General features: G+C 46.2%; 1 protein-coding gene across 2 annotated transcripts in view; it reads left to right on the plus strand.

The window, feature by feature from the left end:
- LOC111153194 (enhancer of mRNA decapping 3) overlaps positions 1-13,964 on the plus strand; it is a 60,833-nt gene that overhangs the window by 36,975 nt on the left and 9,894 nt on the right. For both annotated transcript variants that reach the window (XM_022512056.1, XM_022512057.1), the window contains exon 4: positions 892-1,227. In XM_022512056.1, the coding sequence (XP_022367764.1) occupies positions 892-1,227 (336 nt within the window). The remainder of the gene's footprint in view (positions 1-891; positions 1,228-13,964) is intronic.

A 13,964-nucleotide genomic window follows, 5' to 3' on the forward strand; every position in this document is an offset into this window, starting at 1 on the left:
GGGTCAGAGCATAAAGTCAGTTCAGGGTTCTCTGGGAATGGATGGTTTGTAGAGTTCTGTGGGGTGGTTTGTCTTGGCTGCCAGAAGACTCGCTAACTGATGTGTGGTGGCCATGTGGAGGGTAGCTGCTTTTGGTGCTGGTGTGCATCTTGGTGTGGTCACGACAGAATCAGGTCAGTGTGGTCCTTGTCATATTTGATGGTTCAGAAATTGCTTACCGACAAGTGTTACGTTCTGAGAAGAGAGATCACATGAACTAAGAGATCTAAAAACAGGTTTATAAATCAAAATACCAACTTACAGTGATAGATGTATGCTTGGCTCAAGATCTGGAATCTCTTTAAACCGGAGATTGTCTCCGGCTGGTGTCTAGGCTGAGATCAAATTAAAAATCAGAAGGTTGCTTGCTTGGTAAGCAGAGAATTAGGAGTCAGTTGAGTATTCTCTTCCTTTGAGAATTGAGGAGTTATGAGGAGTTGGCCTTATTTTACAGTGAGGGGGTGGGTATTTCTCTGTTCACTCCTGCTGGACAGTCAAGATCAAACCATCCAGACCTGTGGGAAGCTGTTATACTCTTGCCCTTCCACTTTTTTGTTATTCATTTGCCAAAAAAGCCTCTGTCATTACTAATTTCCTTATGAAGGATAGAACTGGTAAGATTTCCAGGAGTTGTACTTATTTTATCTTCACTGTTACTTGATTAATATATGAAATCTATTATTCCATGAGATTTGTGGTAGTTTGTGCTACTTAATATGATCTAGGAATAGCCTACCTTTCCCATCTTCACTTTGATTCCTTTAACACTTTCCATAAAGGACTAATGTATTTTCCATTTCTACTGAGTGCTTCCTGTGGGCACATTTACCTTAGTCCCTGTCTTTTCTCTAGGGTCATCTAGTAGCAGACACCCAAATCAGGCAACTCCAAAGAAAAGTGGCTTAAAGAATGGCCAAATGAAGAATAAAGATGACGAGTGCTTTGGGGATGATATCGAAGAGATCCCAGACACAGATTTTGATTTTGAAGGGAATCTGGCCCTTTTTGACAAGGCAGCTGTGTTCGAGGAGATTGATACCTATGAGAGGAGAAGCGGTACCCGTTCCCGGGGCATCCCAAACGAAAGGCCAACTCGGTACCGCCATGATGAGAACATCCTGGAGTCAGAGCCCATTGTCTATCGGCGGATCACAGTGCCCCACAACGTGAGCAAGGAGTTCTGCACGGGTGAGTTGTACCAGCCCATCTCACTGGTTCTCTCTGCTTTCTGTTATGCTTGAAAGAGAATGACCTAAATTCTGAATTGGAGTGTTGTGGTAGGAATTCACTAAACTCACTAAAGTGGCTTTGTGGTTGGCTATTATTATTGTCTCTTGGGAATTGTGGTTACAATGGCATCCTGGCTACCACAGGGTTGTGGGGGTGTGGCGTAGGGGGCTGATTTCATGTCTGTTTATATCCCATATCTGACAGGTTCTGGTCTGCTCTTTATTTAGTGTGTCATGATTAGCAATGAAAGGCAGAGGTGCCATCTGTCTAGAGTCACATAATCAGATCTTTGGCTTTTCACTGTGGCTTGCCTGTTATGACCTGTACATTTCACCAGAAGTTTCTAGTTGTTTGTTGGGGTAAAAAACAGAGATGGACGGTTGAAACCACTGGCTAAAATTGGGGTTTCCATAAATTGTTTACTACAGTGTCCTCATCTTCTCCTGTCCCTGGTCAGAGAGGGTTTGGCTAGTCCCATTTCTCACATAACAAAGTAGTGCCTTGGTATTTCCGTCGGCCATTGTATAGGATAGTCTAGTCTATTACCTCAGTGGTTTTTAAGCTTCTTTTTTTAACATTAGGATCTTTTCTTCAAGCCTGGCATTAGAGGGGCACCTGGGTGGCTAGGTCAATGAAGCATCTACCTTGGGCTCAGGTCATGATCCCAGTGTCCTGGGATGGAGCCCCGCCTTGGGCTCCCTGCTCAGTGGGGAGTCTCCTTCTCTCTCTGACCCTCCCCCCTCTCATGCGCACTCTTTCTCTCACACTCTCTCTCACTCTCTGTCTCTCAAATAAATAAAATCTTAAGAAGCAAAAAACCCATGTACAAAAAAAGACATGGCATTAGAGGCAGATAAAACCAGCTATGGGGGGGCGCCTGGGTGGCTCAGTGGGTTAAAGCCTCTGCCTTCGGCTCAGGTCATGATCCCAGGGTCCTGGGATCAAGCCCCGCATCGGGCCCTCTGCTCAGCAGGGAGCCTGCTTCCCCCCCACCCCTCTGCCTCCCTCTCTGCCTACTTGTGATCTCTGTCAAATAAATAAGTAAAATCTTAAAAAAAAAAAAACCAAAAAAAAAAAAAAAACAGCTATGGGAGAGGTGGTCTACCTCATCCCTGTCCCTGTCCTTTCCCACTAAACCACATTATTACCTGAGCTGCTTCAAATACAGTTTGAAAACTATTCTTATTGAACGATCTTAAAGAGCTGAAGGAGGAATCGTAATCATTTTAATTAAGTAGGAAGGAACTAAGTACAATATTCATTTTGGTTTGAGGGTTTGAATATAGGGAATATAAATTTAGAACAGTAGTAGCAGTTATAGAAAGTGTTATGGAGATGGCTTAATTACATTTGGAAGAAAATCAGATATGGTGTGGCTTTTTTGTAGACAGCAGTAAGGCTGTTCTGTATTTAGTTTGCTGAATATAGAAGTTTGCACGTGCTTTCCATGTGGAAAAAAAATAAGACTGTCAGGCTAAGAGTACCAAATTATTTTTCCATCATTCACTGGGGGACTCGTGGGGATACCTCTTTACCAAGGTAGTTTCCCTAAGTGGCACTGACAGTGTGACTTCCTCTGATTTTTACCACCTGTGTGTAGGCAAACAGCCCGACTCAGAGTCAGGCTTCATTTCAGTTGCCAGGTGTTTAGCTTTTCAGAGGCATCCATTGTCCAGCAGGTCTGGTAGCACACTCAGTTCCTGTCATTCATTTGCCCCACTGCTCCCCTCTTTTACTATACTCATTTGCAAAATAAGCTGCTTCTGCGGGAGCTCTTGAGCTGAGGTGGTCCAGTATGCAGCAGGTCGTTTCCCTGAAATTCCTCAACTTGGGGAGATATAGCCTGCCTTGGACGTGGCTACAGGGAAGGAAAGAGAAGAGAAGAGTAGACTCAAGGAAGAGTCTCAGATCTAAAAGAGCCCGGAGAAAACATTGCTAAAGTAGACAAAGGGGAGGGTGGGAATTTTTTCCTACTACACACTCCACCTCCCCAACTTTTCACACCTTGTTTAATTTAACGACATAAGTAAAAAGTCCCCTTCTCTCGCATGAAACCATTTTTCCAGAATTGCCATTAACAAGCGTACAGCAGACCGCATGAGCTGGTCCTCAGCCAAGCATTCAGGTATGGCGGCTTGTGTGCTGGTGACCAGTTGCACTTCACTGAGGCATGACAGGGGATGGGAGGCCCTGCAGCTTCATGCCATCTGGTTTTCCTCTTTGTCCGCAGAAGTGGTAGGAGTGCAGATGAAGCCCTTTTTCCAAGCAGGGTCTGTGTTGGAAATAGAGCAAGTAATCCGTTGCCTTGCTGAGTAACTTCTCCTACATCAAGTTTTTATCTCTGCTCCAGCAACAAGACACAAGCCTCAAAGTCGGTTTCTACTCCTACCCAGAGAGTGTCTGGCTGGGGACACTTTTCCACTTGGATCTTCTATGCAGATGTTATAGTCAGAGTAAGGCGAACTATCTAGAATACGTGGGGAAACAACCTAAGACCATCAAATGTTAGTGTTAGGTTACTTGATCACTTAGTATGATTTTTCTCTTTCTGCAGATGAGGACATTGAAGCCCAGAGAGATAATGACTCTCACAAACCTTTTTTATCGCATTTCCTTCCACCTTCGGAAGGTGGCTAAGTTGAAGAGGAGGAAGGACGTAGGATCAGAGGAGAAGGATAGTGTAATGGCACAACAGACCACAGTCATTTCTCTTTAGTGTCCTCAGAAACGGACCAGCTTAGATCAGCACTTGTGGAGGCTAGCTTGGATAGCTTCCCAGCTTGCTTTTTGGCATTCATGTCCTAGAACCCCAAAACCTTATTTTCTCCTAATCCCCAGGGTAGCAAAGAACAACATGTTTTCTACCCATGTGGCGTGACGGCTTGGGTCTCAGGATGCTGACAGCTTGCTGCTGCTCTCCGGCACGCCGACTGCATGCTGAGTGGTGTCAGCAGTTTCTAAGCCGATATGCTGTAATTGCTCACACTCCCCGTGGCAGTGCTCTGCCAAATGTGTGTGTGTGTGTGTGTGTGTGTGTGTGTGTGTGTGTTATGGGGGCAGTCTTATAAAAGGTCTGTTGATTGGGAAAACACATTCAGGAAGCAACTAAATTCAGCTCTTTGTTTAACCCAAATCTTTTCTCTCTGGAAAGCCTTTTTGAGTCCTTTGACAGTGCTGCTGTCTCCAACAATTGTGGATTGTCAGACATTCCTCCAGCTTGGATTTAGCCTGCTGAATAATATCCAGTGGTCACATACTTGTTTATTAAGTTTGGCTGTAAAATGTGAGATGTGTGTGAGCACTCCATTCAGTGGGTAAGAGCTTCTCAAAGAACACTGGTTAGGAGAGAGGTAAGGCTTCAAAGAAGAATCTTTGTTCAAAATTCATATTCTTCTAAAACAAATAGGTTAGTCTAAATACTGTTGCTTATTTTGTGTAAGTCACTCTAAGATCTTGTATTTGTTATTCAGGTGTATTAGGAAGGGGTGCCTGGGTGACTCAGGTAAGCATCTGAGTCTTGATTTTGGCTCTGATCTTAGGATTGAGCCCTACATGGCGCTCTGTGCTCAGTGGGGCATCTGCTTGAGGACCCCCCCCCCGCCATGCGCATGTGCACAGGTGCATTCTCTCTCAAATAATTTTTTTTTTTTAAAGATTTTATTTATTCATTTGACAGGCAGAGATCACAAGTGGTCAGAGAGGCAGGCAGAGAGAGAGGGGGAAGCAGGCTCCCCGCCGAGCAGAGAGCCTGATGCGAGGCTTGATCCCAGGACCCCGGGATCATGACCCGAGCCAAAGGCAGAGGCCTCAACCCACTGAGCCACCCAGGCGCCCCAATAATTTTTTTTTTAAGTCTTAAGAAGATGTATTAGGAAGCGGCATATATGTACCATATATGCCTGGAGTCCAGTGAGTGTGATCATTAATTGCACTGAATGTTGAGAGGCAGAAGAGGTCCTGAAGGCTGGACTGATCAGGAACGGCTTCACAAAGGGAGCAGGACAGAAGCCTTGAAGCATGGGCAGGATTTCACCAGACAGAGAGGAAGAGGGAATATGTGGATAGGCTGGTAGGTGCTGGTGAATAGTGAGAGTAAAGGGCCTTGTGGGAAATTGGCCATCAGCCGGTTTGGCCAGGCCAGAGTGTTTGTTTGGGGGAGTAGCAGGAATTAAATAAGCTTTGGACCACAAGAACACAGAGCCTTGTGTGTGTATGTTATCCTTGTCCTGTGCCATAAGGAACAACTGAAGAATTCTGAAAATGACATGATCCCAATCTCATTTAGGAAGACTTTAGAGACTTTTTTTTTTTAAATAAAGATTCCTCTATCCATTTGACAGAAAGAAAAAAACACAAGCAAGGGGAGTAGCAGGCAGAGGGAGGGAGAAGCAGCCTGATGCAGGGCTTGATCCCGGGATCCTGGGATCACGACCTGAGCCGAAGGCAGACACTTAACCGACTGAGCCACCCAAGTGCCCCAGGAAGATTTAGAGTCTCTCTCTCACTCTCTCTCTTTTTTTTAATTAACATATAATGTATTATTTGCTTCAGGGGTACAGGTCTGTGAATCATCAGTCCTACACAATTCATAGCACTCACCATATCACAGACCCTCTGCAATGTCCATAATCCCGCCACCCTGTCCCTCCCCTCCCCAGATTTAGAGTCTTGAGGAAGACTAATGACAACCAGACTCTCACTGCCATTCTTCCTGCCCTGCAGGTTCAATGCCTTTGAGTCCTCCGCTCACTCAACCCTTTTCCAACTGCTCTCAACTATCAATTCCCTTTGTCATTTCTTTCAACAATTTTTCTTCCTTTCCATTCAGCAGTCCAAACCTCTGGTACATTAGTTACGTCATGAACCTAGTCTTCCTACTCCGGTCTCTCTCCTCTCATTCCACCCTGAAATCTATCATGAGACCAGATTGCCTGAGTCTGTAGCAGGCCAAGTCTGCATGGTTTTGTGATTTCCCTCCTGTGGTGCTCTGCGGTTGAGCTCGGAGAAAGCAAATCGTAGAGTTACCACACTGAGAGAGAGGTCAGGGAGCTATTAAAAGGTTCAATGAGGAAGCTTCTGTAGAATCAGAGAATGGAGTTATATATATAGCCAAATGAGGGCTACTGAGCCTGTTTCCTTATCTGTAAAGTGGGATAAAATTGTAAATTAAATGAGATCATGTGGAAAAGCAGCTAGTGCAATGCCCAGTTCATGATTGTTAGTCAGTTTTTGAGTTCAAATATGAATTGCAGAGGTGGCCTCAGTAAGGTTATTTCAAAGCATCTACATTTGTAAAATGTCTACTGTGTGTGAGGTAGCATTCGAGATCCTCTGGATAAGTCATTGTCATCCCAGGGGCCTTACAGAGGAGCCAAATGTTACAGAGTAATTTTACAGAGTACTCTGTAACCAAATTATAGCAGTGTGTACAGGGTTTGGAGGTGGCAGCAAGGGGATGGTGGGAGCCTGGTTTGGGAGAAGCAACATTATCACGATCAGTGTCATAGCATTGAAAGTTCATTAGATATTTACTGTGTCACGGGCACCATTCTAAGCACTTCACGTTTGTCACAGTTTTCATGGTACATCTATGAGATTGCACTGTTCTCCCCATTTTGTTATTATCCCAGTTTTGTTAGCATTAAGTGATCCAGTAAGCCTTTCAAACCAGGAGTGACTTTAAAAAGTGTCTCAAATTGTTCATTTCCTGAATGCTAATAAATTCTTCTTAGGTATATTTATTCAAGAACCCTTCCTATTGGGTTGAATTCTTATTTAACTTCTGCCATTTGTGTTCCACTGTGTAGCCTCCCTCTGCCTCCAAGTGTTCAAAAGCCCAGATGGGAGGCCGCGGGGTGCTGTCGATGTAGACAGTGAGTGTCTGCGGTTGTCCCATTTGCTTTGCCCGAAGGCTGTTCTTTTGCCCCCATACTGTCTGCCTGCTGAGATTTGGGGAGCAGCAAGTATATGAGGAGGATGAGCTGAGGTAGAGTTACTGTTTACTGTCTTGCCAAAGGGTCAAGTCCAGGTTTGAGTGAGGCACTCTTGTCTGAGCTCCCTTTGAGTCTGGCATCACTTAAACATGCCCATTTCTCTTGGTAAGAGCAGTCATGGTTCCTTCTCTGGAGGGAGTTGCTGGTGAAGCCACGGTTGGTTTATTCCTGCTGCTTTACGGCTTCCCTCTTTACTCTTCCCACCTTGGCTAGCTAAATTTTTGAACTTCAGTGGGGATGTGTCTTGCCCTCAGGACAAGCTTGACGTTCATTCACATTTGAGGCTGGCGGTTGTCTTCCACAGCTAGTGTTCCATTTCTGCCTCTGAACTCTGGCTGCCTTCTTTTGCTTCTTTTCAAGAGTCCCTTAAGAAGTATTCAGATGCTTTTAAGACCAGCAATGTTTGTATCTCTTGAAGAACAGATAATCAGGAAATCTGCTTTGGGTTTGTATGTATGTTCAACAGGAATTCAGGAAGAAATAAATCTTTGAGTTTAGAAGTGGCCATTGAAGAATTTTACCCTCAGGTGGTGAGACCTCCTTCAGCAATCGTGCTCCTGAGAGCCACAGGGATGCATCAGGAGGTAAATTCTAGGAGATGGTCTGGATCAGAACATCTGCCCTGTCACACTTGTGCTGGAGCAGGTTCCGATGTAACTTTTAACGGAACAGAGGTAAAGAACCGAGTTTCTGAAATGGTGTCTGCAGGCAAAATTCCTTGACAATGACTTGGTTGATTTTAGGAACCTCAGGTTCTAAGCAGATCTCGCAGTGCCAGGAGTTGAGGGAGTAGACAGTCCCTTTAATGTGGTGTCCTTTGGAGTTTCTGGGCCTGGATAATCAGATGGATACTTGTAGACCTGAAGGTCTCGGTTGAACTCATTGGCAGTCTTACGAAGTTTTAGAGCTGCATTGGTAAGACAGGTGTCTTGGGGGGCGCCTGGGTGGCTCAGTGGGTTAAGCCTCTGCCTTCAGCTCAGGTCATGATCCCAGGGTCCTGGGATCAAGCCCCGCATCAGGCTCTCTGCTCGGTGGGGAACCTGCTTCCCGCCCTCTCTCTGCCTGCCTCCCTGCCTACTTGTGATCTCTGCCTGTCAAATAAATAAATAAAATCTTAAAAAAAAAAAAAAAAGAAGACAGGTGTCTTGGGTAGGCTCTTGCCCCAGCAATGAATATTTGTGCTTCCTCCAGTCTTTGCATGGGACAAGGTCTCATGGCAACGTGTTGTTAGAGATTTAATTTAAGAATTTAAATTCAGGGGCGCCTGGGTGGCTCAGTGGGTTAAAGCCTCTGCCTTCGGCTCAGGTCATGATCTCAGGGTCCTGGGACCGAGCCCCGCATCGGGCTCTCAGCTTGGTGGGGAGCCTGCTTCCCCCTCTCTCTGCCTGCCTCTCTGCCTACTTGTGATCTCTGTCTGTCAAATAAATAAATAAAATCTTAAAAAAAAATTTTTTTTAAGATTTAAAAAAATGTTAAAAAAAATTTAAATTCAAATTAAGGGCGGGAGGGTGTGGAGCCTTGGTACATTATGGCCCGACACCTGAGAGAGAGAGAGAGTGTGTGTTTTCTTTTTAAAGAGAGGACACTCGAAGGGCAGAGTGAAGGGCAGAGGGAGAGGGAGAAGGAGAATTTCAGCAGGCTCCTTGCTCGGGCTCAGTGCTGCTGAACCCGATGCAGGGCTCGATCTCATAACCCTGAGGTCATGACCTGAGCCGAAATCAAGAGTCAGACATTTATTTTATTTTATTTTTTTTAATAATTTTTTTTTAAATTTATTTATTTGACAGACAGAGATCACAAGCAGGCAGAGAGGCAGGCAGAGAGAGAGGAGGAAGCAGGCTCCTTGCCGAGCAGAGAGCCCGATGCGGGGCTCGATCCCAGGACCCTGAGATCATGACCTGAGCCGAAGGCAGCGGCTTAACCCACTGAGCCACCCAGGCGCCCCAAGAGTCAGACATTTAATTGTCTGAGCCACCCAGGTGCTGCCTCCCCCACCTGAGTTTTTGATAAAACTCTAAATGGGACCACTTTGCCCTTATGTATCGTCTTGCCATTTCAGAACCACAGGTGTCTAGCCAGGGTGAGGATGAGGAAAGAGTTTGATTTCAATGTACTCACCATCCTCCTTAAATTCGACACACTCCAGCTAAGTCAGTCAGGACCCCCCCCCCGCCCCGCCCCGCCAATTCCAGCAGTGTTCTTGCCTCTTTGCATTCTTGTTTCTTTCAGTGCAGTCACCATTGTTAAAGTGTCTGGCATAAAGCTTTGCAGCCACCTTTACCTTTTCCTTCTCATATAAATTCATGCCACGTGCAGAGCCTCACTTTGGATGTGACCGGAGCTTTGGAAGCTTGGCCTACCCTATGTCCTCCTAAACTGGACCTTTTGAGGCTTGTGTAGAGTTCCTAGCAGGGGAGTGCCGCTACTCGTGTACCCTTGACGGAAGAACAGTCCTCCTCTATTGGGGACGGTTTCCTCTTTGACCAGCAGGCAGCTTTAGGAGGGACACCCACGGAATGGTGAGAGAGGAAGGCGACACCCACTTAGCTAGTCAGACCAGCTGAATGAACTCTGGTGATCATTGGGGTGACAGATGCCACAGCCAGATTGCCCTGACCTCCTTTTTTTCTGATTTCATAGCAGACATAGTGATTCCTTCTGTAGCAGCCCTGGCAAGGGGTTTCCTTTATCCTCTGTTCATTCTGGCTTGGGGCTCTCTAACTCCTTACTTGGTCACCATTGAAATGCTCATGATTTTTTAGTTTCTCCTGCTACCCTATGGGTTCCCTATGTCCCTTGACATCCGTTCTACCTAGTCTTTCTGTCTTCATTTTCTAGCCCAGTCAGCATAGCCTTCACGTCAGCCTCCAGGCTCCAGCAGGGAATTTGTATCTGCACAGTCACCCAGATTCTAGCCCGTGAAACTTTGTTCATTGTTCCTCCCACCCCCACCTGGAGGGCTCTCTCTCCCTCCTGTCCTTCTGACTACAGTCCTGCCTGTCTTTCCAGGCACGGTTCAGTTTGAGAATTTGAACACTGCTTCGAGCTCCTGGGGATAACAGTTTACTGTGTGTATTTTCTGGTATTTGCACATAAATATTTTCTGTTTTCAGCTAGATTGTAAGACTGTGGGAAACAGAGTCGGTTTTTGTATTTTTTTTTTAAGATTTTATTTATTTGATGGAGAGAGACATAGAGAGGGAACACAAGCAGGGCGAGTGGGAGAGGGAGAAGCAGGCTTCCCTACAAGCGGGAGCCCAGTGAGGGGCTCGATCCCAGGATCCCGGGATATGACCTGAGACAAAGGCAGATGCTTAATGACTGAGCCACCCAGGTGCCCCCCCCTTTTTTTATATCGAAGACAATTTTACACTTTAAGTTGCTAGAATAGTATAATGAATACCATGCACTCTCCACTTAGATTCATCTATTAATATTTTGCCACATTTACTTTTAAATACAGACACACAGCACACCTGAGCCACCTGAGGGTTCATTGCTCTCGTCAGGTTCCTGTACAGTCCGCAGGGTGTTGCTCTTACAGCCACGCAGTGAGACTGCCCTCAGGAAATGTACAGCTAGCACAAAGTGTTATCTAACACACACTCCGTATCCATGGCTCTCCGGTTGTCCCAGCCATGTCCTTTATAGCTGTATTTTTAGTCGACAGTTGTGTATCACATTAAATGAGATGTAGTCGAGACAGCTGTCTCTCTTTTGTTCCTTTAACCAGGAGCGTTCCCACAACTTCTGTCATCTCTTGTGACAGATTTCATTATGAAGAGTCCAGGCCAGTTGATTTGCAGAATGCGCCTTAGTTTTATTTACTGATTGTTCCTTTTGATTCATGTGATTTATGTTCCAGGTGATTCGTGTTAAACATGTTTCCCAAGATTTTGGTGGGGGTCTCTCTGTCTCAGGGTATCACATCATAAAAATATACAGTGTCGTTTTGTCTCACCATTGGGGCTGAGTTAATCACTTGGTAAGGCTTTGTCCACTGGGTTTCTCCTTTGTAAAGATACTTCTCCCCTTCATAATTAGTAAGTCTTCTTGTCAGCAGGTCCTTCACCCCTTGAGTCCACAGCTTGTTCCAGTGGAGCTTTAACCTGAAGGAATAAAGTTCAGGGTGGACAGGGGGTTTGTCTAGTTGTTACAAATAGGGGAAGGAAAAGGTGGGGAAGCATTCTGAAACCTCTCCCTCACCCTTACCTTTGGGTACAGCAGGCCTTTTACCCAGCGGCCGAATGGAGCGCGCTGAGGCAGTTTTATCGCTGAGGGAGTTTTATCCATTTCCTTCCCATTCATTCACTAATTGCACCTGTATTTATGTAGACCACCCAGGCCCTTTGCTGACACTGAAGGCTCCGTGGTGAAGAACGGGTAGAGCCGTGAACAAGATAGACACAGTCACTGCCTTTGTGGAGTTTGCAGTCTGGCAAAGTAGATAGTCCAAAAAGAAAAACAGTTATTTACAAGTTGTGTTCAGTACAGTGAAGAAAATCAGCAGCGTGCTAAGACTGAGGAGTATTTAAGAAGAGGGACAGAAGAATGAGGGACCAGCCATGAGTGTGGGTAGAGCACTGGAAGAGAGAAGAGAGTCCCAGGAGAGGGGACATGCTTCCTGAGGCCAGCAGGGACTTGGAGTGTTTAGGAACCAGGAGGCAGCCAAGGTCCCTTAGAGCATGGTGGGTTTTGGGGTTCAAGGTAAAGGGGGAGAAGTAAACAGGGGCCAGATCATGGGGGCCTTGTAGGCCCTAATAGAGTATTGAGTATTTAGGCTTCTTGTAACAAATCCTTCTTCAGAGATAGACTTGACACCAAATTTCATTTTGTGTAGCTTTCATGTAAATCTACAGTGTGGATCTGAGGATATGAACTGGGATCTGATTAACCTCAGGGTATCAGTGTGTTTAACTATAGAGAGCAAACTGGTGGTTACCAAAGGGGAGTTGGGAGGGGGTGAAGTAGGTGATGGAGGTTAAGGAGGGCACTGGTCCTGATGAGCACCAGGTGATTAAAAATAAAAACTTTAAAAAAATTAGTGTGATATCTCCCTGCAATGGTGTGACTCTCCACAGAATAGAATTGGAATTCATAGCCCTAGAGAACTCAACATGCCCTCATTGAGGCATTGAGCCTTCAGTGAGCTATGCTCCTTGTTGGTAAGACATGGGGTGCGCACAGCCTTTCTAACTAAAGGGCTGTGTCTGTGTGAGGATTGAGTTTAGATCTGAGCTGACGCTTTGTTGTGGGAGTCTTTTATATTTTATTTTATTTTTTTTAATTTGACACAGAGGCAGAGACAGTGAGAGAGGGAACACAAGCAGGGGGAATGGGAGAGGGAGAAGCAGGCTTCCTGCTGAGCAGGGAGCCTGATGCGGTGGTGGGAGGGTGGGGCTGGATACTAGGACCATGGGATCATGACATGAGCTGAAGGCAGATGCTTAACAACTGAGCCCACCCAGGCACCCCAAATTTCATTGTGGGAGTCTTGTCACACAACCAAAAGGCTGGGAGGTTTAAGGCACAGGGAGGGATATACACTCAGAGACTGCCAGAGAAGGTTTGGACATAGTGCTGCTTGAGGGTGTGAGGACGTGTATAAATGTCCATACGAGAGGTGGAGTCCTTAAGTCGTATGTGCTGGAAGGAGCCGTGTGGCAGTGAGAAAGATTAGAGAAGCCGAAGCCGCAGCAGGCACTGTGGTGGCTGGCCTGTGAGCTTGCCTGGCCGCGGCCTCCTGCTGTGGAGTGCGCTGTGTGGGGAGGAGGCCTTACCTCCCAGCCCATACAGAGTGTGCTTAAGCTGTTTTCCTGGATACCCTGAGGTTAATCAGATCCCAAGATGTGCTCTGCTTGTCACGAACTGACTGGAATTCTATCTTCCTTTCTTGTTCCACCGACAGCTGTAAAATACATATTGAGAGAAACCCTACCGACTGATTTTACTGCCTTGGATCCAGAACAATAAAGATCTACCTTCCAGCTCAAACATAATTAAGCTTGGCTCATATTCAGGCTTTGGCAATGTTATTGTTTGCCATTTACACGCTATGTTCTTGGTTCCTTTCCTTTGGAGTTTATTTTATCCCCTCTGCCTGTTTCTGATAAGCAATCTGACTGGTGGAACTTTGTGTGTAAATGTTGAAAAGGAACATTTTGTGGTGCTTGCACACTCCTTCCAGAGAAACTGAGTAGGTGCAGCGGAGTCCTGTAGCTGGCAGGCTGGGAAGAAAGGGTGCAGCCTTGTCTGGCCTTAGGCTGTAGAGTGTGGGGGTTCATCAGCATGCCCTTGCCACCAGTGAGGGGCTGGTGACGGATACCCAGCTCCCAGATGTAGCAGCCAGCCGGCCAGGGTGTGGGGTCTGCTCTCCTCTCCCTGTACTGTGAGTTTTGTACCCTGCAGGACTGTGAGGAGAAAGGTAGCAGAAAACGCTCAGCCTGCCTCCAGAGAGCTGTCCGAATGGGAGAGCGGGCTGCTTGTACCTACAGCACAAGATGTAGACCCACAAAGAATGCTTGCTTTGTAGGGTGGTGTGCTCAGGACTCCCTGCCTGGATCTGTTTCAGATTCAACAGAAAGCAGATAAATGGGTGAAGAAATGCACAGGGTCAAGGGAACGCACTCTCTTGCGTGACTCTGCAGGGAAAGAGGGTTTGGAAGTAGGCACGACTTGTCTGACAGGTTTAGGGTTGTTAGT

This window comes from Enhydra lutris, unplaced genomic scaffold (assembly GCF_002288905.1).
Source record: "Enhydra lutris kenyoni isolate GAN:26980312 unplaced genomic scaffold, ASM228890v2 scaffoldscaffold31, whole genome shotgun sequence".
In the NCBI taxonomy this organism is placed as follows: domain Eukaryota; kingdom Metazoa; phylum Chordata; class Mammalia; order Carnivora; family Mustelidae; genus Enhydra; species Enhydra lutris.